The 25019-nt window shown below is 38.5% G+C and overlaps 1 protein-coding gene across 5 annotated transcripts in view; it reads left to right on the plus strand.

Annotated features, from left to right (window-relative positions):
* SPIRE1 (spire type actin nucleation factor 1) overlaps nt 1-25019 on the plus strand; it is a 124055-nt gene that overhangs the window by 51363 nt on the left and 47673 nt on the right. For all 5 annotated transcript variants that reach the window (XM_052703796.1, XM_052703799.1, XM_052703795.1 and 2 more), the window contains exons 3-4: nt 1268-1504; nt 24356-24481. In XM_052703796.1, coding sequence (XP_052559756.1) covers nt 1268-1504; nt 24356-24481 — 363 coding nt within the window. The remainder of the gene's footprint in view (nt 1-1267; nt 1505-24355; nt 24482-25019) is intronic.

Genomic DNA, 25019 nt, shown 5'->3' on the forward strand with positions numbered 1-25019 from the left:
CCAGCTGCTCAGACAAAAAATGACTTGCAGTGTAACAACAAGTGAATTGCTAGAGAGTCAATTTTAACATTTTAAGAATCCAAATGTGTAGCCCAATTTACTCAAAATGACTTTGAAAAATCTGCTTTAAAAATGTTGACCAGGATAGTACTGAAAGCCTGATGACATTTGATGACAGGTTGAAAATGACATTTGATGACAGGGTTTGGTATGCTTAGAAATACTTCTGTTATTAAAGTTGCCCTAGTGCCAACCACTCCTATACTGCTCATTTGTGTGACACACTGGCCATCACAACACACAGGAAAGATTAGAGATTACATGCAATAGCTCCAGTCCTTTCCTTGTCAGACAAGGATCTCTCAGCATCTACTATTACCTTATTGTGGTTTATTCTTGCAAGCCCATTTCCCCTTCCCTCTCCATTAAAACCCTTTTCCAAACTCCTCACTTTGAAATGTCATTTTGTTACATCTCTGCAATGTTAGACAACGTTCAGCATTATTCTTAAGGAAAATAGTTGATGCCAAGAAAGGAAATAGGCAGTTAACATTTTGGGATGTTCATGGTAATTTATTGCTATCTTTCACTGGATGAGGGATCATTTGTTTGCTTTGCTCTTGACAGAGCACAAAAAGAACATCTTTAATTCAATGAAAACTCATGATGATACCTCATTACTATGAAATTCAGGTGTTGATAGCCTCAGTAGAGCATGTGCAACAGACAAAGGAGCTCCTGGGGACTGATGTCACAGTGCTCCAGGAGTTAATATTGGGATGTCCACAGCTGCATCCAGACATTTCTCACGTCAATGAAGTGATGTAGAAACTGAAGGCCAGTTTCCAAGTATTTGGAGGAGACACCATTTGAGGGAGGAAAAAGGCATCTTTACTCTTTCTTTTCACTTCTTCTCAATTCTTCTTTCCAGGAGAAGAAGATAATATGTATGTGATGTAATCTTAAAAAATCTATACTACTGTCTTCTGACATTTGTCATTTTAGAAGTGAAAAGGAAAAATAATCTTAGAGGTTCCTGCTTTGTTTTTAAATTGTGACTTTGAAATAAGAAAGCAGAAGGTATGTGGTATGATCGGCTCTTGCATGTTATGTGCTGCATTATTGAAGGGCTACTGTAAGGTAGTAGATGATCTTTTTTCTCTTAGGTTTTGATGCCGATCATCCTTTCAGTTGCTGTATTTGTTATGCAAACACCGGGAAATAGTGTTGAACAGCATTCACAAACATTTCTTGTTTATTTTTACAGGTAATTGAATCCCTAGGGATTATTATATACAAAGCCTTGGACTATGGCTTGAAGGACAATGAAGAGCGGGAATTAAGTCCTCCATTGGAGCAGCTGATAGATCACATGACCAACACCACAGAAACCGATGGGAGTCGAGATGAGGGGTACGATGCGCTGGATGAGGGGGTGGAGGATGATGACGATGATGACAAAGAGGAAGTTGAGGCTATTCATTCCTATAAGGACGTCATGAAGGTACGCTAATAGGCAGATTATATGGGTATCCCACTGTCCTTGTCAGTGAGAAAATCATCTGTTTTCTGTGTTCTTGTCCAATTTCATACTATCTGTTTTCTTTTTTGATTTCCGATTTTCCTGGTTCTTTAAAGAATCTTTGCTTGCAAAAATGACATGCATTTCATGTATTTCATTTTGACAGTGAGACACAGCAAGACCATGATAACTTTAGGGTCTGCCATTCATATCACGTTCTGATTTCATCTCTGCGTTGGATACTGAGCCTTCTGGTGTAACATCTATTACTTTGTGTACGTTTGGTTACTTCACAGGTTGTTTCAATTTTCTCACCTTTTTATTAGTGCAGTGCTGCTTTAATGATTCTTCATCAGTTTCTTCCTTTGCCTCCCTTCTGTACTGAAGCAGAAGACTGCTTTTATAAGGGTAGCTTATTTGTAAGGAGTGAGTCAATATACACTACTTCATTGATGATAATTATGATTGTGATTCTTGACCTGAGCTGCGAGATTTAGAAATACAGTTTAGGAATTTTAATTGCAACAGGTTCTTCAGTATTATCTGGTCTGCCATGAACAATGATTTAGAAGCTTTTTATCCTCTGTTTTCTATAGAATAGTCTTCAGTACAAATTTTAGAGTCTCTAATCGAGACAAAGATATTAATAAGCATGTTAAAATTAGATTGAACATTGTATGTTGCTTGTTCTTAAGTGCAACTCATATCTCATCATAAGGATAAGAAGCTTAACATTTCACGGAAGAGTCTGGAACAGAACATCCAGCATAGCACATAAGGATGTATTAGCATGCAGAAAAGAGACTCCTCCGAAACTTGGTGCTTTTCATGGGCTGATAGTAAAGAGGAAATTTCTCAGGAAGTTAGAATGGGAATAGGTTTTGTTTGAGATGCTTTTGAACATGTAGTTAAATTGGAAATTTAAATTGGAAATTTTAAATTTGGAAAAGTAGCATTGACAACAACTCCTTGTAAACTTCACAGCGTGTTCCCATTTGGCCATTTTCTGGAGGATTTACATCCCTTTGTTCCTGCTTTTCACCATGACAGGGCTCTACACGCTTCACTGCAATCCACTTACCAGCCCAGCACAGTGACTTCTATACATGTACTGCCCTGACCAAGGCACCTCCCTTTCCTCCCTTAAGCAAAAATAATGCTAAATTCGTAAAGCCTCCTTTTTTCTCTCCTCAGAGAAACAATAAAGGTCAGAGGGACCAATGAAGGGAGCAGTTGAAGGGGTGGCCAGGCTGGATGGCATACTCTCACCTTCAAGCCCCTTGTCTCTGAGGCTTTCTGAGCTAATGCCCTGGCAGCAGGAGGAAGTGAGGGCTGCTTTTCTCTCCTTGCTGCCAGGTGACTTCCTTGTGCGTGGCCAGCAGCAGCAAAGGCATGGAGGAGCAATCTGCTAAGCCCCTGTAGGAGCTACTCCAAACAGTATGGTTTTATGTCCGTGCTGTACGGGATAGATGCAATCAATATATCCCCTTTCTCCCTGTTTGGTACAAATGTCGTGAAGTGGTGAAACAATCAAAGCTGGGTTACTAGAGGGAGAGAGCCTGTAATGCAGAGCTGAGTGCAGAGAGGTTTGCAGGCACAATTATTTTGCACGTTCTTTACTTAATGTCTGCAAGTAAGAAAATATAAGTTTGAAAAGCTTCTCTGAAATCTTTCAGTTACACTGGTACACTTGCCTGGAACTGAGAGGGCATGAAAAAATGTTTGGTCAGTCTTCAGCCAAGAACTGCTGAATGTTGGACTTTCTGTTTTGGCTTTATTAATGCATATCTCCACTGGCCTGAGGTATCTGCATACTTATGTGTTTTAAAATCAGCATCTTAACTTGTGTTATTTTTTGCTTATCTATTTCTTTTTATTCTGGAAATGTACTGCTTTTGTGATATCAGTTCAATGAGCTGAATGAATTTCAGCTGTCAATTCTACATCATCCTAACTTCAGCTCCCTCAGAATTCTCTTTTGTTGCTGTTGTTGCTTTCACCTAAGTTATTTGCTGCAGGCTTAACTCCGTGACTTGCCTTTATTACTCTGCGTCATTAATTCATTGACAGTACTAGAACAGCATTATCATTCTTGTCACTTTTTACATTTGTGCAAGTTTGCGATATTCTTTTTTCTTGACTTCAAACCTTTTCAAGGATAAGGCCATGTTTTGGATGTGACTTTTTTTCCCCTCCAGCGCTAAGCCACATTGCAGGCTACACCCTAATTTACCCACTGACTTTTGCACAACAGTAGTGTGTGGTCTTGTGACCATAAGGCATCATTATTGTAATTCCTAGCACCACTCACTGTGAAGCTTTCTCCTCTGCAGTTTGTAATGAATGCTGAAGCAGGTTTGCTTGTTCGTCATTTTTCAATCATTTTTGCCTACCCTGCATTCTTCAAATTGCAAGCCTGAAAAATAGTGGAGGTGGGCTGCATGATACTTGTACTGATTTTTAAAATTTTTAAGTATATAGTCTCTGGTGTGGACATGATTTTGTCCTTGAAATGGGATTATGCGTTTCATCTTTCTCCAAAAAGTGTCATTGAATTGCAGAATCATTAAGGTGGAAAAGACCTCTGAGGTTATCAAGTCCAAACATCAACCAACCCATCACCACCATGCCCATTAACCCATGTCCCTCAGTGCAACATCAGCTTGTTTCTTGAAGTCCTGCAGGGGCAGTGACTCCACCACTTCCCTGGGCAGCCTGCGCCAGTGCCTCACCACCTTTCTGTCACCAGTTACCTGGGAGAAGAGACTGACTCCCAGCTCACTACTACAACCTCCTTTCAAGTAGTCATAGAGGTCTCTCAGCCTCTTCTCCACACTGAACAATCCCAGTCCCTTTAGCTGCTCCTTATAAGACTTGTGTCTCAGATCCTTGTTGTGACTTTCAGTGTCTCTCTTACCACTAAATCTGAATTTTCCTGTAGATTGTTAATGTGGGTGAGCCAGTATTGAGATTAAAACACAGAGATAGGTAATATATGTGTCAAGTTCTGCTGTAATCTAAACTAGGTAAAGTCAATCCTGAACCCGCCCCTGATGTGGAAAATTCTGAGTAATGTGGTGGATATCTATTCCCAAGAATTGAGAAAAGAGTTCTTAATGGTTCTGCCAAGGTCAGTGCTGGCAAAGCTGCTTTTTTTGGAGAAGACATAGATGGGCTTTTCTGATGCAAGTCTGTATGTTTGGTTGATCTGGCTTTTGATTTCCTTGGCAGGACCAATCTGCTATGTAGACTTGATTGACTGTTTTAAAGACTGTATCTATGAAGAGAGGAGATACTATTTGCCACATTTAACTTTTTTGACTTTGATATGTTTCAGACCTGGTAGATCTGGTGCAAATGAAGGAAGAAATAGAAACAATAAGGACTGGATATTTTCAGGCAGCTGCTTTCTGTTTCTGGGGTATTCTTGCCTGTCCTCATCCACAGCATATGCACACAAGAAAGGCAGTACCTGTTCACATGTAGTATGGGAAATCCATATATTCTGGTTTATTACACACTATACAAGAACTTACAAAGTAGGCTAAAGGGGTCTGGAGTGCATCAAATTTACATCACACACATAGCTTTGTGTCAACAGAGGATATATGCAGAGTGGGCCTGGCAGGTGTGTTAGGCTTGCTAAGGGTGTGGAGAGTCCTGTTGTGGCATCTTATCATGGCACGTGGCCCTCCCTGATATTGAAACAAGATGATGCATCAGCCTCTTCCAGATCATGCTCAAACTCTAATTCTCCTCCTAATCTTAGCATTATCTCGCTCCTGATCTCACAGATCTCTGCAGTCAGATGGTCTAATCCAGCACCATTTCTCATGTTAACCTGGAGGTGCTTTCTAAGCTTCAGCTCAGCAACATCTGCTGGCCTGAGCCCCATCCCTAAGCTCATTTCTAGTGCTGCCTTTTATTCTAGGTCAGCAACCTCTTCACATTCCATATGAATAAAGCTCCATAAGCTTCCTTAATCCATTTGATACCAAGTTTTATTCTGTTCGGGTATTTGCTGGGTTGAGCTGCAGTCCTAGTTCTAGCTTAGTTCAGTCATTTCTTCCAGCTTTGATGAGTTATTGTATTGTATTATTTACTATAGATGAATTTGTTAGTGACCATACTAGCTCCTAGCTTAATTCTTCTTCATAGAAGAGGTACATCTTCAAGATGTACACAGACCTCTTTTCTACTGTCTTTCTCTTTACATCTCTTACAAGACATGCAAGGAGGCACTGGTCTTCATGAACCAATATCACAGAATCACAGAATCACCCGGGTTGGAAGGGACCTCAAGGATCATGTAGTTCCAATCCCCCATATCCTACTCCTACTTACGTTTTCAACCTGAAAGTAACTTAGCTTTTGCAGGAAACTGACACGTGGCTGAGCCACACCTTCTGCCAGAGACAAATATAGGTGGGTGGCCCCAGGGTGCTCAGTGGCCTCTGGACCTGGGCCTCACTAAGAAGTTGTTCTGAGGTAGTTCAATGACAGTGTTAGTTAATTCTGACCAAAAATTAACTGTCATGCAACTGCTGCTTCACAGAGATAAATTAGTGACCTAGGCCCTTTTCTAAACAAAACTCATACTTAAGAAATCTCCATGCTAACCTTTTAATTTGCATGAATGTTATTTATAGAGCAGCATGTTGCAGTATTGTGTTATCATGCTATAACCAGTGTAAACAACAGTGCAGTTTGCAGTATTTTATTGGCAGAAATTAGCATGTGTGCTTTGCTCATAAAAAAAGAGGAAGAGTAAGTTATGTTTCTGTGGAAAAAAAACATCCCATAATGTAGCTATTTGACTTGTCCTGTAATCATTGGCATTGGTCTCTAAAGTGAATTTGCCAATTTAGTTGATTCATATTTTGGTAGTTCAAGTGTGGACTGTCTCCTCTCAGCTGGAAAGAATTGAAATTTACTGTGATGATACTGATCTGCTTGTGTTTTGTTTTCAGTACTGGTAGTACAGTTCAACTATCTATGGCATGTGTTGAGTATTTGAGTAAAAGAAGAATATGTTCTGTTTTCATGCAATTACAGGTGGGATGAAAAGATCACGTGTTTTGGAGGCACCATACTGAGTTTGAAGACATATGTTATTGTCATGTATGTGGTACATATGAGTGCAATGTCTGAGAGGAACCAGAAAATACAGTTAAAAGCAAATCTGGGTATTATGACAGTTAAAGAATTTGTGTTATGAAGGCCCATAACCTAGATCATGAGGTTAGAATAGGTAAGGTGCAGCTTTTTGCAAGTGTAATTCTATTCAGAATTGGATTGGCTTTAGCAATTTTATATGAGCCTGCTGAACTGTATTTATGTGTCATTTCGAAACAGGCAACTTGCAGCACAGCCTGTAACTCTCTGAAACTGAGTATTTTAGAACCTTACTGAGATGATAAGCAGTGTCCCAATTGTCTGCTTATAACAAGTGATCAGGTCTCTGCCTTTGAATCCTGTTCTTAGCATACTCAAATATCACATGCCAGTGTTTGTTTTGGTGGATCTTGTTTTAGAAAAAAAGTTAATGTACATCTCTTGTATGTTGACGAGGCGAGATGTTGAAATCAGTGGATTGGAAGTCCTTTTGCGCTGACTGAAAATTAATCATCATCTCTCTTTGAATTTTCAGTTGTACACACAGCCCTAATGCCTGAGACACTTTATCTAATGTTGGGGAACTTCCTGAGCCAACTGTTGTGTTCTTGGAAGTGCCAATATCTAGTTTTTGTATCTATTAAGTTTTGAGGGAGGTGGACTCTCCTTTATGTTTGCACTTGAACTATTTATAATCTAAAAATAAACCCAAACATCCCAAAATGATTTTGTAAACACTAGCCCCGTGTCATTCTGGTGTGATATGGAACCCCCTGAGGAGTTCGAGCCACCAAGAATGGACCTCTATGGTTGATGATTGGAACAGGAAGGTGGCTTGTTTTGGCACACTCCTTGGCCAGAATCTTCACTGAAATCTTCATAGCAGAGTTTCTGGTCCTTGAACATTTTGGCCACTTCTCTCTGTGCCACTTTACAGAAATTAGACTTCTGTGTTCAGCAGTGTAAAGTCCTAAGGACTCAACCACCCATGTTCAGGCAGCTTAAAAGCATTCCCTTTTGGGCTCCCACCTTCCCAAGGCATGCTGACCTAGGGTACACCTTGTTGTGTCAGCTACTACTGGTCTTCAGACAGATGCTGTGAAGGTTTAGAAGAGCAATCGCTCGGATTTAGTTAACAAAGGAATATATGTGTCTTAACAAAACAACGTAAGTTCACAGACATTTTCTTATTTCTTCACCATTCTTTGAACTGACTCCGAGTTGTCTTCAAAATGAAGTAAATCTGCTATTTTTCTCTTGCCCAAATCTTGTATGTCACGACTGTTCATTCAAACTGTAGCATGTTTCTTCTGTCTGCTCTGTCACATTGGCTGAAATCCACATCACCTATATTAGTCAAGCATCCCAAAAAGGTTTTTGTTTTGTTCTTTAAATCTGTCAGTTTCTTCCTCTGCTTTGCTGTAAAGCCCTTTGAACATTTGTACTGGCACAACTAAAGGACCATCCAGTAAACTATCCTGTGGGCTGTCATGGCAGAAGTCAGCATGTAGCTCCTGTGCTCTGTGGGTCCCGGGAGCAGAACTGAGGACAGAATGTGCAGGAAAAGCAGAAGCATCTCTGCACGTTTCAATCTTTGTCATGTACACTACAGCAATGTGTTGATGTTAAAATAAAATCATATAACAGTAATACCATGATTTTGATACAGAGGACTTTATAAACATCTGCAGAGGAAACAGATGTTTCCGCTGTCTCAGATGACACCTGGGAACTCTGCAAGTAAAAGGTAAATATTATAAGTAATAATTTTGTATTGATCACAGTTCCTAGTTTTTTTTTTCTGATTTTGCATAGAAGTAATTAATTATTATTACATAGAACACTTAAAACATCCCTTGCATCAGCACAGGCTTAGGTGGATTGAGGTGTCCAGGCTGGAACATAAAACCAAGTCACCTTTCTTTTGTAATTTTTCTTTCCCATTATAGCTCATAGTAATGTATCTACACTGGTTAAAAAACTCCTGTACCCATAATTCACATAATTATACTGGTATAACCTGTCTAAGGTCTAAAATAGTCTGAGGAATCCAAAGAGTTGTCCAACAAAAACAGGAAACAGATTGGGTGTTCAGATAATCTTTATATGTTGGTAGGTTAGAATATGTCTGAAATTTGTGTGTGGCCTTTTAGCATCTAAAAGAAGCAGAGCTGGGCATGGACTTCTCCTCTGTTTTATGTTGCAATTACTGTAAATAATTTATATATGGGTGCAAACAAAGTTCTAATTTTTAGTGGAGGTGGAATGATTTTTTATTGTTAATGGTGTTTAGTGGTAATGGTGTCACTACTGTGTAAAAGGCACAATTTGCTGTGAAAGACCTCTGGATTTCTCTTTAAAAATACAAGTATCTAAAATGTGCAAAGCAATCTGTCAGAGATAACGCATCAGAATATAAGCTTTAATCTGAATTCTCAAAGAACCTGTGTTATCCAAAGCTGCCTAAAATAGACTCTGGAGGCTAAAATAGATCAATGAATGTTTACTTTTATGAGGTATGTTTTGTTTGATCGAATTATTTTGAAATTCTAACTAATGGCTTGGAATCAGGGTAATGGTTAGTCAGTTAGCACAGAGCCACTATAGTGATCCATACAAAATAGAAAAAAAACAGAGTAGAGCTGCCATTAATTACCAAAGTGGCCTGAATCTCCTCTGCTCTGTGGAGGAGCTCTGGCAATTGGCCAGGCAGTGCAGGCTGGCGATGCAAGCTGTCCAGAGCAGCTCTGATCTGCCTTTCATCAGCTTGCATATGCCCCCCTTGCATATGTCCAGATATTGAAACCGATAGGAGCACAGAAGGCCACAGTGGATTTCTCAGATTCGCTATCAGTATAGTAAAGGCAGTAGATCTGCTCAGAAAGATTGGCTAGGACAGCAGCTTGTCTTATTTCAGGGTTTGGCAGAGTTCATCGTTCTTAAAATCTTGTTTCTACCCATGTAGATTTTGCAATCTTGGATTTTCAGTGTTATAAATAACTTTTAGCTTTTAACTTTACTGACTCCTTCTGCTGCTTTGAAAAATGTACAGAAATGCTAGATGTTTTTATGCAGATTCATGTGGCATCTTCTTGTGTCTGTAGGACACAGGTTATCTTTGAATTCCACATAATGTCCTAGGGAGTATTCGCTGTACCTTACCAGTACTGCTTGTACCATTTACGTTATGTATGTGATATATGTCTCAGTAGACTAACATGTTAATGATGGCATACAGAATTGCTGCACACAACTCTCTCATACCATGTTACATGTTGAAAATTCCCAATGGATGTACTTGCAGACCATATTCAAACCAGCAGATAAACTTGTGTCTGCTGTTTTAAGTTGTCCATATAGAGCTTGTGATTGAAGGGGGCAGGATGAATGTTCTTGTAGCCATAATGCTCTAAGGTCATTAGAGAAGCAGGATTTATGGGGGGAGGAACTAATTAGGCCTACTGATTTTTCTGGATGAGAACATCTTGCCCCTTCCAGACTGAAGTAAAGATGCCAGTGGCAGAGTCTCCAAGCATGGTCTGTTACAAATTTTCAAGGCTGTCTTCTGTGAGGTATTTCAGCCTCACCCCATGCTGGAGACATGTCAAGAAGAAAGGTGCCAACTGAAGCTTTACCTTTTCCCGTTCTTGTCAGGACACAAATGTCTGGATTTGAGGATGCTCATGTGGGTATCTCAGTTGTCAATTTTGCTAATGTGGGGTCACATGGAGGATAATTTAATTGCATTGTCAAAAAAATGGAAGCGGCGTAGTTGCTACATAATTACTTAATTTCTTATAGAGGCATATTGTATATGAGACCAATATGGGAAAAATGAAGAAACTGAGCAGGGGCCCTTTAATTAAGCCACTGTGATTGCCTTGCTTTTGAATTATTCAATAGGGAGCCTTGAGCTTGAGGCAAAGTTCCTTTTGGTGAATTCATTTCAGTACTGGTAACAGTATTAAAAGAAATGAAACATTGGAGGAAAGTTGTTTGAATTGACTTAAAAGTACCACTAATTTTCCAAAACAATAATCTCTCTGTTTGAGCTAGATGATTGTTTTAATATGCTCTTGATTACTGTGTTACCATGATTCTATTTTCTGTTCCCCTTTTGCTTAGTGTACTGTTGCATGTAGTATTTTAGAAAAAAAATATTTAGATGAGATAAGGCCATTTGATACAAAGAAATAAATTGTATATTAGATAATAGGCCATTGGAGATCTGAATCTAGAAGTTAGAATATCATATTTATCTCAAAGATTGGTCTCGGAGATGGGGAATGTTATGCATTTCTTAATTAGAGGAACTTTACAGTAGGTTTTTGTTTAATAAATGTAGTTGCAACATCCTTAAATAGTATTGTAAGTGGAATAGACTCACAGGGTGGCTTTCAAAAGACTATTATCTACAAGATGCATGGCCCAAAGTGTATTTTAAATGATTGATTAATAAATATCTTTAATGAATTACCACAATGAGAAAAGCAGGGTTGTTTGGGTTTTTTTTGGTGATTATCTTAGTGAATTTCTTAAATAAATTTTCACTTTGCCTTGCTATACTGCTTGGGCTGTGCAATCTCAAAGATTGTGCATCTCTGCAGATGAATTTTGAATGCTTTGTTGTGCAAAACTATTTGAATTTTTTCATCTGGTAGCCTTGCTAATAACTTATTAACTTATGCAGCTAAAGAAAATGGTACTTGACTATACCAAGTTTGGCAGAGCATTTACTGAAGAGAAGATATAGATTAGCCTGGAAGCCTTGTGAAGGCAGCAGGCATGGAAATTCAGGGGTTTTGCATGGAGAGGTACAGTGAACTGGCAGGGATGAGGAGCATCCATCACTACTTTTTGTCTGGTACACTCAAAACAATCGCTAATTGTAAACTAAGGATTTAGGTGATTGGCATGGGCAGAGAGCACAGTGCTCATGCTGAGAGAAGCCAGGTGCATGTGGAAGCAATGCTTTGTGCTCAGCTCTGAGTTTGCCTTGTTTATAGCCTATAAAAGGGGACACTTACAAGCTCGGTTGGATGGGAAACAGAGAGTTGCTTTTTACGTCTTTTTCCTGAGAACAAAACCTTTTGTTTTATTCACATATTTGCTTCTGGGATAAAGAGGATGGAAACTTGATTTTAAATGCTAAATATACAAGGAGTTTGTTTTATTGTTTTTGAATTCCTGATGGCAAGGAAGAGCAAAATACTTGGGGTGATTTAAACCAAAACAGAGAACTACGCTTTTTACCTGCCTTTTCCTTAGGGCAAAACAAGCTTGAAGCCCAGACAAGAAGGTCATAATTGTATTTACTTTTCCTTTTTGGCATGCCTAAGTTTCTGGAGATGAACAGTAAGACTGACACTTGCTTTAATGAGGTGAGAACTCCTTGCTAATGAGATAAAAACCAACTCTCTTTATGAACTGTTTCCTTCTAATGAATTCACAATTGATCAGTGTACTGTATTGTACCGTGTGTTATAAGTCCCTGCATTTGTATTTATTTGCACGCAGGTAGATGTCAATATCACTGACCTGAATCCACTGAAATCAAAAGATAATTGAAAACATGGCAGCACTGGGGCAGAGAGAAGCTATAGTGTTTGGTTGTTTGTTTTATTTAAAAAAACAAACAAACAAACAAAAAGCTTTCACTTCTGTGGTAGCATGTAATACTAAAAAGCATATGAAAAACCTCTAAAGTTCAGGAGAGTATTAGTGAGCATGATTTATTAAGTCTTTTCATGTCTGGACAGAGGAATTGTGTCACAGTAGAAATATTTTTAATGGCTCAAAGTTATGAAGTAGAAAACATGTTTTCCAGGCAGCATATAAAAATAGTTGCTTAATTTTTCTCTTCTGTTTGCATTTAATTTTTTATAAACCTGTGTAGAAAGTAAAGGGATTTCTGTACTTCAGCCCATTCAAGAAACTAAAGCTGGTTTGTGTAAATCCCTTTAGTGTAATTTTAAAGCTGCTCTACAGATGACAAGTGTTCAAATGAATTAGGTAGACGGACAGGTTTCATTAATTAAAGTGATCTCATTTGGTGTCTTAAAGAGTTGCCTTGTTTTTTTATTCTGGGCAATGTAGTGGAGGTCAATATGTAGTCTTCTTCACTTTGAAATTAACCACTGTACTCATTTTAAACGTGTGATTTTAGTTTTCTTCACATATGAATGTGTTGGTGAGAAAAGGAGGGAGTGTTTATTGCAATTTGTTGTCCTGGTAACGGTGTTTCATGCATTGAGAGCCAAGATACTTGGATTTTCCAATGAAGAATGTCTGCCATTTGCCCAAAAGCATTGCCCACCCAGGTGCAGGGTGTCAGCTTCAGGAGGATCACTGAAATTTTCATGTCAGAGCTTCTGGCTCTTTAATGTTGGCTTCCACTTTGGCCATTTTAGACTGGGGAGGCCCTGCCTACTGCTTACACACTATGCCAGTTATGGGGAACTTTCAAAAAAGTTCCTAATAATCATGAAATAGTTACAAATAATGTACCTCAGAACACCATGGGAATACATATGCATTTTTCCCCTCCCTGGGCCTGCTTTTGTCACAAGCAGCTGGAGGAGAAGGGGGGACTATGAAGGCTGCCCTCCTCCTTCCTGGTGGCAGACATGGCACCGCTCTGCCCGCTTAGTCTAGTAGAGCAATCAGTTAAAGCAGGACAGTGTCTGTCACCTCTGGGACACTTCCCTCTGTGAAAAAATGAAGACGGAGAGTCCTGTAATCTCCCAGATATTAATCCTGCCTGGGTGCAAGTGAGCAAACTGCTGAGGTGAGTTAACAGGAAAGGTAAGTAGGCCATCCATCCCCCACTAATCTCTATTGTCTTATGTGCCTACCACAGTAACGTGATTAGTAATTTTCTTTACCACCTGGGCAGGTAAAGATAACCTCTCTCTGAGGTTAATTTAGCAACAGTTGGGGCCTTTTAATAAAGATTCTTTGAACAAGATGGTTTCTTGGCAGCTCCCTGCTGGCGTCTTATGGAGTTTGAGGGAACTGGGATAGCCCCTTGTCTTCCTCCCCTCCCTATTTGCACTTCAAGTCTTTCTTCTTTTGGGACCCCAAAGTATATTTAATGATACTGGCGAAAAGTCCTGTGGAACCACTTCATCTGGGACTTTTTGACATGACAGTTATATTTTCAACTGTCTTTGCTGGCTGCAAGCTTTAGCACTCATCAGTTTTACACTAGGCTCTTGTAGATGTGATGATCTTCTAAATCCAGCTTACAGCTGTCAACAGACTCCAGTTTGGGACAGTTTGCCTGCATCTTAGATTTGTTCCTCCATCCATCACAGTCAAGCCCTTCAATACAAATCTGATGCTAAACTGCCTTTTGTCTTGCCTAAGGTAGGAATGTTTGAAATAGATTCCTGCATTTGCGTCTTTGGTTATCCGTACTTTGCTCTTATTTATTCTTATAATAGCTCCCTCAAGTTTTGTCCTTAAAAATGTCTCTGTCATGAACAATGTCACTACAGAAAGGAGTTACCAATGAGAAACAATTGGTCTTTGACTGCATGCAGGAGAGTGCTCTTCTGTGATCACCACGTTGATAACCTTACTCTCTGTAGATTGAGATCATTACAGTATTAATTAGCTTACAGAGATTCAATGCCTTTTCATATTTCTGCTTTGAAAGGGGTTGGCAAAAGTATCATTAAAAGGCATCTATCTAAATTGACGTGGAGTAGATGCTGCTGCAAGTGCCAGTGGTTTTAAGGCTAACTTTGAAGTTGAAAAACTGAGCTTGGGAGTTCCTGCCTCACTTGCAGAGATATGTCTTTCATGATATGTAACTGAGAACAGGTAAATAATTATCTGTGGCACAGGTCCTTAGAACACTTGGCACAAAAAGGTTTAATTATTTTGAGAGGTATGTTTGAAAAAAAGCATTCCTGTGCTGTTTAATTGCAGAACTAGGAAAGTAATTAGCCTCCCTCCATTTTCTCTTTTTCTCCTCAGATAGCATGATGTTGATGAAGAGGAAGCTCATAGCTAGGTTGTAGTGTGTATTTTTTCCCCCTCTTAACTGTATTCTGCTAAGAACATACCCATTTAACCATGGAACATGTTTGTTTCTATGAGACTCTTTCATGGATAAGGATGATAAGACTTACCTGATGTGGTTGAAATAATGTAAAGTGAAAATTATTATATCTGATTTAAAAACAAGGTAACAAGAGTTGGAAATACTCATCAAACACATTAAGTAGTGCCCTTTTTTTGAGTATACAAAGGACTTTCATTTCACAAAAAATGCTCAGTATTTTGAAAATGCAAATGCATTTTCAAAAATGCAACAAGCTTTGTTTAATTTTTGCAGTCAGACATTGGCCAGTGCTTTGCTGTCTTCTTCAGGTGGCATATTTTGAAATATGCATTTTCACTGTTAGAAAAGAAATAGACAAAATTAGGGAAGAAGAAGAGTTCTGAATTTAGTTAGCAGGAGCGAATATCTCTTTCTTTGGATCTTTAGGTTTTAAGCTTGTGTTATGTATTGTTCATCCTTATTAGAAAGAAGGACTAATTCCTATTCCACCCTCACAATGATTTATGATATTAGAATAAAATTTATGTATTTTAAGACTGTAGCAAGAGGTCAGCCTTTAGATTGCCCTAGAATCTCCATGATCTCTTTATTAGAAATAATGAAAATTATGTTCCATATGTGTTCTTTTGAGTTCAGGACCTAAGAAAAACACCAAACACTACAAGATGTGTAATTATTCACTACAGTTTTCCATTCTAAATTTTTGTATGAAAACTTAAATCTTTTGTAGCAAATGGAAGTACAAACAGACTAACACAGCAGGGATATCATGGTAAAATGCTGTAGTATTCTACATGATTTGAACAACTGTGGCTTTGAGCCAAAGTTTTTTATTTTCTTAAACAGAAAGAGGATCCTGACCAATTCAGTATTGGCCTCAGTTCTTCACCAGCAAAAGAGAAATAGTAATTCAGAGTCACAGTGATAGGAGAATACATGCAACGTAGACTTGGTACTGGTTTGGGTACCTAATGTGGTCTTGCATGTGTGACAGAATGGTGGTTCTACTTCTGTTGCTACTTCTACTTCTGTTGGCAAGAAAATTGGGGAAGCTATAAAGAAAAGCTGTGAAGCTGCCCTTCCCTCAAGTGTCTGAGCAGTCAGGGCAATACAAACACCATCTGCAGCCCCTTCAGGTGGTTAATCCCACCTACCTATAGGGCGTACGTCAAGCCCGTTGATGCTAGATAATTCAATTTCTAGCAATTACCATACTCGAGGTAATTTCCAGGAATAGAGTGTACATAGAGAAAGTGGACAATAAAGCTCTCCATCTCTTGAAACAGACTGAGTTAAGGAGAAAATAACACCTTTCCCTTTCTGTCTCAGATATCTTCTTATGCTTGAATAAGCAAGGATATATATTTGGTTCGGAAATACAATGCTTTCTTTGTAATGAAGGCACAATAAATTGTGGATTAAGCAGTTTCCTTCAAACTTACCTTAAAGTGGCGTATGTTTTAAATATTAACATTTATGTAACTGATATGCTTTATAAGATAATTGCAGTTTAAATTTGGTAGCTAAAAATCTAAGCATACTTTCTTAGAAGAGGAAGAAGAAATTTTCTTTGTTTTCTGGAACCATCAGAGTTTCAAGACTTGATTTCCCTGACAAAAGCATTACAAATAAGGAGAGGGCACACTTAAAGGAATGGATTTCCATATGCTGAGATGTAATGAAAGCAAAATGAGACTGGTTAGAAGTTGCTGGCTTTATGCATTGGAGGTGAAGTTTAAAAGCTGTCATGTTTAGTGATGCAGTTTGTTTGGCTAAGCAGCTGGAAATCTGTTTTTTTGGATAGGAATGAAAAGCCATGCTTCAGGACAAAACATGAAAGCAAATTATTATTATGCCTGCTGAGGGAAGTTTCAGCACTTTACATAAAAATAAACAAGCTTCCCACACACATACATTTTAAAGCTCTATACATGAACTGCAAATTGCTGCCAAGGAAAGTGCATGTTTTTATTTTAGTTGATATATTTTAATTGGATTTTAAGTGGTTTGTGAATAAAACTGCTTTACATTAATGTATTGTCTCTCATTTAGTAAGTATCCAAACATCTGAACTGCTTAATAAGGAGATTAATGGGTAATGTGGGAGAATTGGTATGGAAACAACTTTCCTTCCACGTTGCTCTCCTTCCTTTTTATATGTGTATCAGATTTTGTTTCTGTGCTGAGAGTTATTCCCAGTTGTTTTGTTGCCTTTTGATGATTTTTTTCTTACTCTTGTTCTTTATTTTCTACTGTTTTTCCAGAGATGCCCTATTTTGTTCACACAGTTTCTGAAAGCTCAGGCCGCTTCATATGCTTGTACAGAGGCTTGAGAAGAAGAGAATAGAAGGGTGTATGCCCTGCTGCACATACCAAGCAGCTGGGTACAAAACCAAGTCAATTCTCTGCTGAGCAGCAGCAGTTCCAGTGAGAAGCACCCACCAGCTCTAAGGAGGGCCTGGGAAGCACATTTGACAGCCAAACAAGTTACAGGGCAGGGGTGCAACCTTCTGCTATCTGTTGTTTGGGTCTAAGTTATTTAATAATGTAAAGGGTGGTTCCACAACTTAATGGGCTTCTAGCTAAACAGCTGCACAGGTAACCCTGTTAATATGTACAGACATTCCCCTTCCCCTTTAATTATCCAATGTTATCATGTTTCCCCATCTATCTTCTACTCCACTTCTGAAGGTAGCTTTCTACCCAGATGCCTCAGTCCCATCCCTGGGGATGGTGCTCTGCACGACAGGCAGAATGTGAGTGGTACAGATGAGAGCTGCTGAATGTGCACAGAGCTCCTGCCTTGTTGTGAAGCAGACAGCTTTAGAAAATGGTTGCTGCTGACAGGCTAACCAGTGGCTTTGCTGTATGTTGCAGGGGCTGACATTTCATGTAGAAGAATGGGAAAAATATCATTTGTAGGATTTTGCCCTTGCTCATCAATAATCCCATTTATGAGCCACTGAATAGTCAAAGAACAAGAGCCAGCAAATTCAGATTACAGCATATTTCTATTAATTCCTTCATTATTCTGCTAAAAACAACAACATTATTCTGCTAAAAAACAACAGAGTGTGATTTCTCTGAAACTAACAGAGAATACTGCATTGGTTTTCACTTAATTGGCTCCTTTGAAACCATCTCCTTTGGGAAACAGGATGTTGTTAGTGCAGAGGGCACTGCAGAAAAACAGGCTAACAATACGTGTAACATGCATTCTAGCACAGCTGTATGCTGGGGGTATATTTGAGCTGTAATAATAGCTAAATAGCTTTCAGGAAGAAATGAAAACTTGAATGTAGCTTTGTCAGGAAACCTGCACTAGCACATAAAATTGGTTTGACTGTAAAACATAACATTTTCAAATTGTCCAGTGGAAATATCACTTCACAGAAACAGAGATTGACCTTCATTTGAAGTCCTTATTCTGATAGTCAAAAGATCAGATCGCTTAGAAAGGTAATATAGAAGATCACTGATCGTGAAAAATATGGGATTATGCTGACAATTTAAATGTAGTCTCTAATCTATACTTTAGTGTGATTTCCTTTTCTTAGCACATGTGAAAGTTCTAATTCCTGTCTCAAGTGTTAGCAATTGTGTTAAATATTTGTAAGACTTTTGTTTTCCCCCCTGAAGATAGAATCATTTAAATGTAACAGGATGAACACCACCTTCATCTTTGTTTCTGTTGCTGGAAAAGATTCCAGTTTATAAATTAGGCAGTTCAGTGAGTTGTTGTCTTACTGAAATTTTATCAAGATTATCATCACTGCTTAAATTTGGCTTAATATCATGGAAAAGTAGTTAAGACTATTTTCAAATAGTTGCTACGTTTAAGAAAGTGAATTGTAGCACTCGGCGCCTCAAGCAAATGGGTACCTGGAAAAAATGGTGTCAGGGTGGATATTCTGTGTAGAGGAAAATATTTGGGAAGAGTGCTTTTACTGTGCATGAGTTTCATACCAAGCGTTGTTGAATTGCTCAAGTTGTGCTTTTGAAATACAATTAAAAAAAAAAAAGTTTAAAAATAAATGCAGTGGATAAAAAGTGCAGCCCTTCCCAAGCACTTTGTGTACTGTACCCTCATAACTTTTCATGTGTATATTAAGCCATTTTGTGGGGAGAATCATTTAGAACACGGGTGCCCAACCTTTTGGCTGGCCCAGACCATATTAAGGAAAGAGGAATTGTCTTGGGTACACATAAAATGTAAAATATAGTTAATGTATGTAAGTAACAAAACTTGTTTTTTAATTTGTTTGTTTGTTTGTTTGTTTAAACATAATAGAGAGCAACAAAAGCATAAGAGTTAGTGGGAATCATCAAACTTGTTTCTGTGAAACTAATGCATCAGTCTGGTTTGATGGAAGTGGGTGCAGTTCTTTGTGAGTTCTCAAGGTGCTCAGCAGAGATTTCTGGTCTAATTTGACTCTTCCTGCGTGCTTCATCCTTGAAAACACAAATACATGTACTGCCAAAAAGTGATGACATGAATAACATGAGTGAAGCAAGGGATATTTTTCTCTCGTAAGATAGGTCTCATAAAAGTCTGTTAAAGAGACACGATCAGTTTTTGCTATGTGTTGAGTGTCTGATTAGATGATTAGAACTGTATACATCCTGTTTGAAAAGATCATTTTAAATATCTATTTAAAATTTATAAAAGCTTCTGAAGGTAGCTTTCCAGGAATAGTATCTTTCTGTGAATACTTTCTGTACTTTCTATGAATTTGTTCATTGAGTTTATGGGTTAACAGCTACTCTGCTCCCATCCCTGTTGTGTTAGCATGGTCTTACCTTGTTAGTCTTCCCCTGAAGTCCTTTCTCACATTACCTCAGGGAACAGCTCATCCTTGGCCTGCTGAGGAGCTGGGGCAAACCTCTGTCCAGAAAGGTCAGGAGAGCAACAGCTGGGTGAGCAACTCCAGCTGCTGTGACAGCTGCCTTTGAACTTGCACTGAGCAAAGCTCCCTTATAGGATGTACAAAGGTGGTCATAGCAGACAGAAACATCTTCTAGACTCCTGTCAAAACATGTCTTACTCCTTAACTTTGTTCTGAATAATAATAAAGTTGAACAAAGTGCTAGGTTGAATTTTGTAAATAGACAGGTGGGTTTTTTTTTCAGTAAGACTGCTTTTCCTGGTGAGGCAGATGGCTCCTTGAAGTTCACATTAATAGCAATAAAATGTGGTGATTGGACAAGTAGAAATGGTTTCAAACTTAAAGAGAGTAGATTTAGGTTAGATATAAGGAAAAAATATTTTACAATGAGGGTGGTGAGGCACTGGAACAGGTTGCACAAAGAGGTGGTGGATGCCCCATTCCTGGAGGTGTTCAAGGCCAGGCTGGACAGGGCTCTGAGCAACCTGATCTGCTGTAGGTGTCCTTGTTCATTGCAGGGGAGTTGGACTAGGTGACCTTTAGACGTCCCTTCCCACTGTAAGGATTCTGTGATTCTATGAAAATGATACATGTATTAAAATAAAAATAAACAACCCACCCCCAAAGAGTCACAACATCTGGTTCATTTGCATGGAGATAAAATCTTCCTGAAAATAACTTCAATTTGGGAAAACAGCTCAAGCTCAGTTATATTATCTGAGCCTGCTGCAGTTCTGTCCTGCAGGGGATGAAGCTAATGCCCTGCCCAGTTGCATGTTCAGTGATCTATTAGTTAAAAGTAGTTTTTCTCCTTTTGGCTAAGGAAAAGGTACATCTTTTAAGTCTTATGTTAATTCTCCAGTGCTTTAGATCACTTAACAGGCCTGGCATTTGCAGGATGGAAGTGCTATTTGCATAATATCAATAGCTTTGCCATGGGAGAAAGAGATCCTTTTATTTTCTGGGGTGCATTCATACAAACACTATGCCAGATGTTTTGGTGAAGTTTGCATTATTGCTTTCGCCAAAAAGATGGTTTTGCAAAACTTACCTTGATATTAGGAGGTGACTCAACTGTGAGTACTCACTGTAATTGTATGTAGTCCCTAATATTCAAACAGAGCCAAGAAATGCTGCTTAATCTCTTCTGATGGTTAAATTGTAATTTCTCTTAACACTGATTTGGCTGACATGCTCTGTTTCCTAGTCAATTGAGGGTGATTTGGACCAAGGAGCTGGCAAGGCTACGGTATTTACGTAATGCCTTTTTTTCTGTGAACCTCAAATGTGGATGGAAACAGCCTCTAATCTTCTTAGTGATCTAAGCAAAGATTGAACGCTTTGGGTCAAGCTGGTTTTCGGGTAGGCTCAGAAAACAAAACAAAATCAGAAAAAAGAAATCCCTTCACAGTGATTACAAATTGAAATATTACCGACCAAGCTAGTTAATATTTCAGTAGTTGATAATATTTTTGATACTCCCCTCATTTGCGAAGACCATATAATTTGTTTTCAACCATACTCTTTGAGACTTCTTGGAAGAAGAACAAACAGCCCTTGTATTAGGCTCTGGGCACTGTTCGCATTCATTCCCGTTGGGCTAGTTTTAAGTTGTATCATGAGGGATGAAAATGCAAGTGTCAGAATAAGCAGCGTTACCGAGGCTTCCCTTCCTTGATGAGCTTTGAATGGCTGGAAAAGATTGCAGACTTGACCTAAATCCTTCTTGCACATGGTAAGAGATGGAGCTCATGAGATGGCTGTGTCTATAACTCAGTTATTAAAACATTCTGACTGATTTTTGTGGTGTGTTTCAGAAATGTGGCTTTTCAGACACTATTACTGTCAAATTAGAAATGTGTTTTAGAAAACAAAATAATTTAAGTGGATAAATATGGTGCACTTAAGCTAGAAGTGACACTGCACACTTCATTAGAAAACACATTTCATACTTCATGTGTCTTGACTCCCTGTTTTTTTTTTTCTGAACAGTGTGCAAGTGCAGTAAATACAAATGAAGGGGAAAAAAAATAGTTTATCTTACTAGCAGTTTAGTTTTTCTTCAGGCTTAGTTCCCCTATCCAGAAAAAGTATGTTAAGACATGTAATGTGAGTTCACACTATCTAAAATTACTCAGATCGATTTTTCAGAGCATGAAAGCTTGTAAGAGCTGCTGGTCCTCTGAAAATCTGCATTCTCATGCTTACAAACCAAATGGTTCACTTCTTATGTGGTTACTTTTCTGCTGGCTGTAACAGCAGACATATATTTTTTTTCTTTACTTTACGTTCAATAATAGAATCAAGATTATATCCATCCCCTGCTTGAACTTGCCACTGCTGCATTCATTAACGTTCTGAATATTTGATGCAAATTGTTTCTAATTAACGTGCTTCTAAATAAAGAAAAAAAGGTATTCTTAAATACATGTGTGCCATCTGATTAAATAGCATTTTATTCTCTGCTATGAAGACCTTTACAATTTTAGGACCTTTTTGAAATTGTTGTTGTTATTATCCTTTTACAGCCATTATTATTCCTGTAAGTGGTGCATCGTAGAATGAAACCCTTTTTATCTGTGTTGTAGTTAATAACCAGAAATAGCCTTCTGAAAACATAGTAAGGCAGGTAAGAACATGATTAGTTATTGAGAGAAAAGAATGCCAATTAACCATACTCTGCTTTAAAGTAGTATAATTTTGACTTTTCCACTAAGCAAAGGGAAATACTTAACAGCTGCTGTCTTTGCAGTATGAGTTGTCAAGGTAGCATACATTAGAAAGAGAGAAATGCTTCTGTGTCATTTTTTCTCCCTTCACCTGCAAAGTAGAAAATATGATTTGCTAAAAAATAATATGTTTTTTTAAATGTCTCAACTTTGCCACTATGATTACCTGGAAGTAGGTATAAAGAGCATAAGAAAAGTTTGGTTCTCATCATAAAGCATCACATAGCATCATAAAATTTGAAAACATTTAGGAAGGAAGGAAAAAATCTATATACGGTTTTCAATATATGTGCATATATTCTTTTTTAAGGGCTCAAAATGTTTATACACACATGGTTGCAGTAATCAGGGTAGATTATCACAGGAGTCCAGATGGTGCTTGTGAGATTTTATCGAGGAAGTCGATCAAATCTGACCATTGGATTCAGTGTTGTTATACCAATTGAAAGAAATACAAAATAAAATGGAGGTTGTGGCCTTAGAAAGCAGTCAGTCAGTGAGATTAAGCCAATTTAACATTGCTCAGCCCTTCCTCCCTTCTCCCCCCTCTCCCCATTCCAGCAGCATGATCCCATTACTCCTTTTTGGCTGCTCTGCTACACGTGTCCAAGCCACAGAGAACACCATCTCCTTCACTGTGTTAGTTTTTGCCTGGGTGAGAAATTCTCTCGGCACTGGGGAACAAACAGGGGTGCCAGCATCAGTGGGAACCCACAGCCAGAGGCCACAGAACAGCATCTGGGAATGGCAGTGTGGATTTAAGTCAGACTGAAAACAATGTGAAGTGCAGCCAGAGCTCTACATGTATTGTGCCCTCTGTAACCACCGCTGTAACACACGAGAACACAGAGAAATATGCCACTAGGCTAATTAAGGGCTCTTCTTCCAAAGAGGCTTTTGTTTCAAGCTTTGCTTCTGCCGAACTTCTGAATGTAGCCATCTATTTCCTCAGGTTTAGGCTTGTCCGTAGTCCTAGCTGTAGAGAAAATAGCCTTTATGAAACCACAGTAACAATGCAAATTTTAAAGCCTTGGTTAAGATTTTGTCTTATTTTAATATATACACCAATATGGTACAGGATATGCAAATTTTATGTTTTGCACTGGGTATGTAAGCATTTAACACTAGCATACTGTTGTAGACATTATTTTGTTGTTTTGTTTCTGACAAAGATTTCTTGCATCACTAATAAGAAATGGTTGCGACTCAAGGAAAGTGTAAGAAAAAGACTTTAACCATGAGCACGAGTGCTCAGCTATTCTATAATAGCCCTGTTCATGAAGCTGGATGTTGCTTACATGTATGTTATTTGAAATAGAAAGACTTATTTAAGTGAGGCTTCTCTTGTCAGAGAGGGGATCTGCATGTTTTCCTCTAAAAGCAGTGTCAATCTGACTTCTGCTTTAGTGGAAGTTGTGAATGGTTATTAGTGATTTCAGTAGGATTTTGGAGTTTTTTCATGCTTAGTGTGTATGAAAAAAATCTATTAATATTTCTTTAAATCAGCTGCATCTGTTTCTGAAAACATCCATGAATGTCTTATTTGAAAGCCAGTGCTTTTGCAGCTCTTGCTGATTTTTAAAATATTTGTACCACTTCAGTAAATGAGATCAGATTCAGCTTGACCACTGCTTTCACAAACTGATAGGGATACAGTTCTCTTCCACATCATAAGAAAGTAAAGAAATGTACAATGTTAAAACGGGTTTGAATTAGGTACACTTTCCCAAATTTAATACTGCAAGATTGCTTTCTTTCCCATTCACTACTGTCTTTTTTCTTTTTTCTTCTTCCTTCTTCCTTTTTTCTTTTTTTGAATAAAAAGGCAATGTCTTGGTTTATCCACTTTTACAGGATGAGATCAACCAGTCTTAGAAAACATACCGCAATTTCCACCTTAGTTTAAATGTCCTTACTGGATTTTTGTGCCTGAAATATCCCATTGTATTTCCTTTCATTTTATCTCATGCTCTGTACTGATAATTAAAGCAATGGGGCACTGTTTGTAATTGCTATTTATTTTTCTCTCTAGCTGTGTGCCGCCCACCTGCCAACCCGATCAGAGGCACCGAACCACTATCAAGCAGTGTGCCGAGCTCTGTTTGCTGAAACAATGGAGCTGTACACTTTCTTGGCCAAAATTAAAAGTGCAAAAGAGGTAAGCTTTTGAACTTGTTTTTATGTGAATTAGGATTACAAAATCACTTCTGTACCCAGCCAGCTGTAGATGTCAAATGCATCTGAAAACTGACGGTAGTGTTAAGGCAGAGTAGTTCTACAGCCAAGTTATGGTGGGGTTTGCATTATGTTATGGTTTTTTTTAGTTTTCCTTTGGTCTATCAGCATCTGCATCAGCATCATAGGAATTGTCAGTAATTGTGACCAGTCTATTTGGGAGGAAACCAGAACCTTTACTTGGAATGTTCTTTCATTCCAGCATACAAATATGCGATGTGTTTGAGTCTGAAAACTTTCTGGTGTTTCAGGGATGTTGTTAAGAGTCTGAGCTTTAACTGTTGTTCCTCAGCTCCTTCTTATACCTTGTCTTTGGCTGGGAATTTTCTAGGTTCTTCTTGCTCGTGTTTTGTCCCCAGTCAGCAACTTTCCTTACCTTTCCTGTATGGTTGGCTTGTCTGTCACGTACTTCACAGCAGAGTCAACTGAAATAAATAAATACATAAATCCACTTGTAGGTA

Source organism: Tympanuchus pallidicinctus, unplaced genomic scaffold (genome assembly GCF_026119805.1).
Source record: "Tympanuchus pallidicinctus isolate F22 unplaced genomic scaffold, pur_lepc_1.0 scaffold5, whole genome shotgun sequence".
Taxonomy (NCBI): domain Eukaryota; kingdom Metazoa; phylum Chordata; class Aves; order Galliformes; family Phasianidae; genus Tympanuchus; species Tympanuchus pallidicinctus.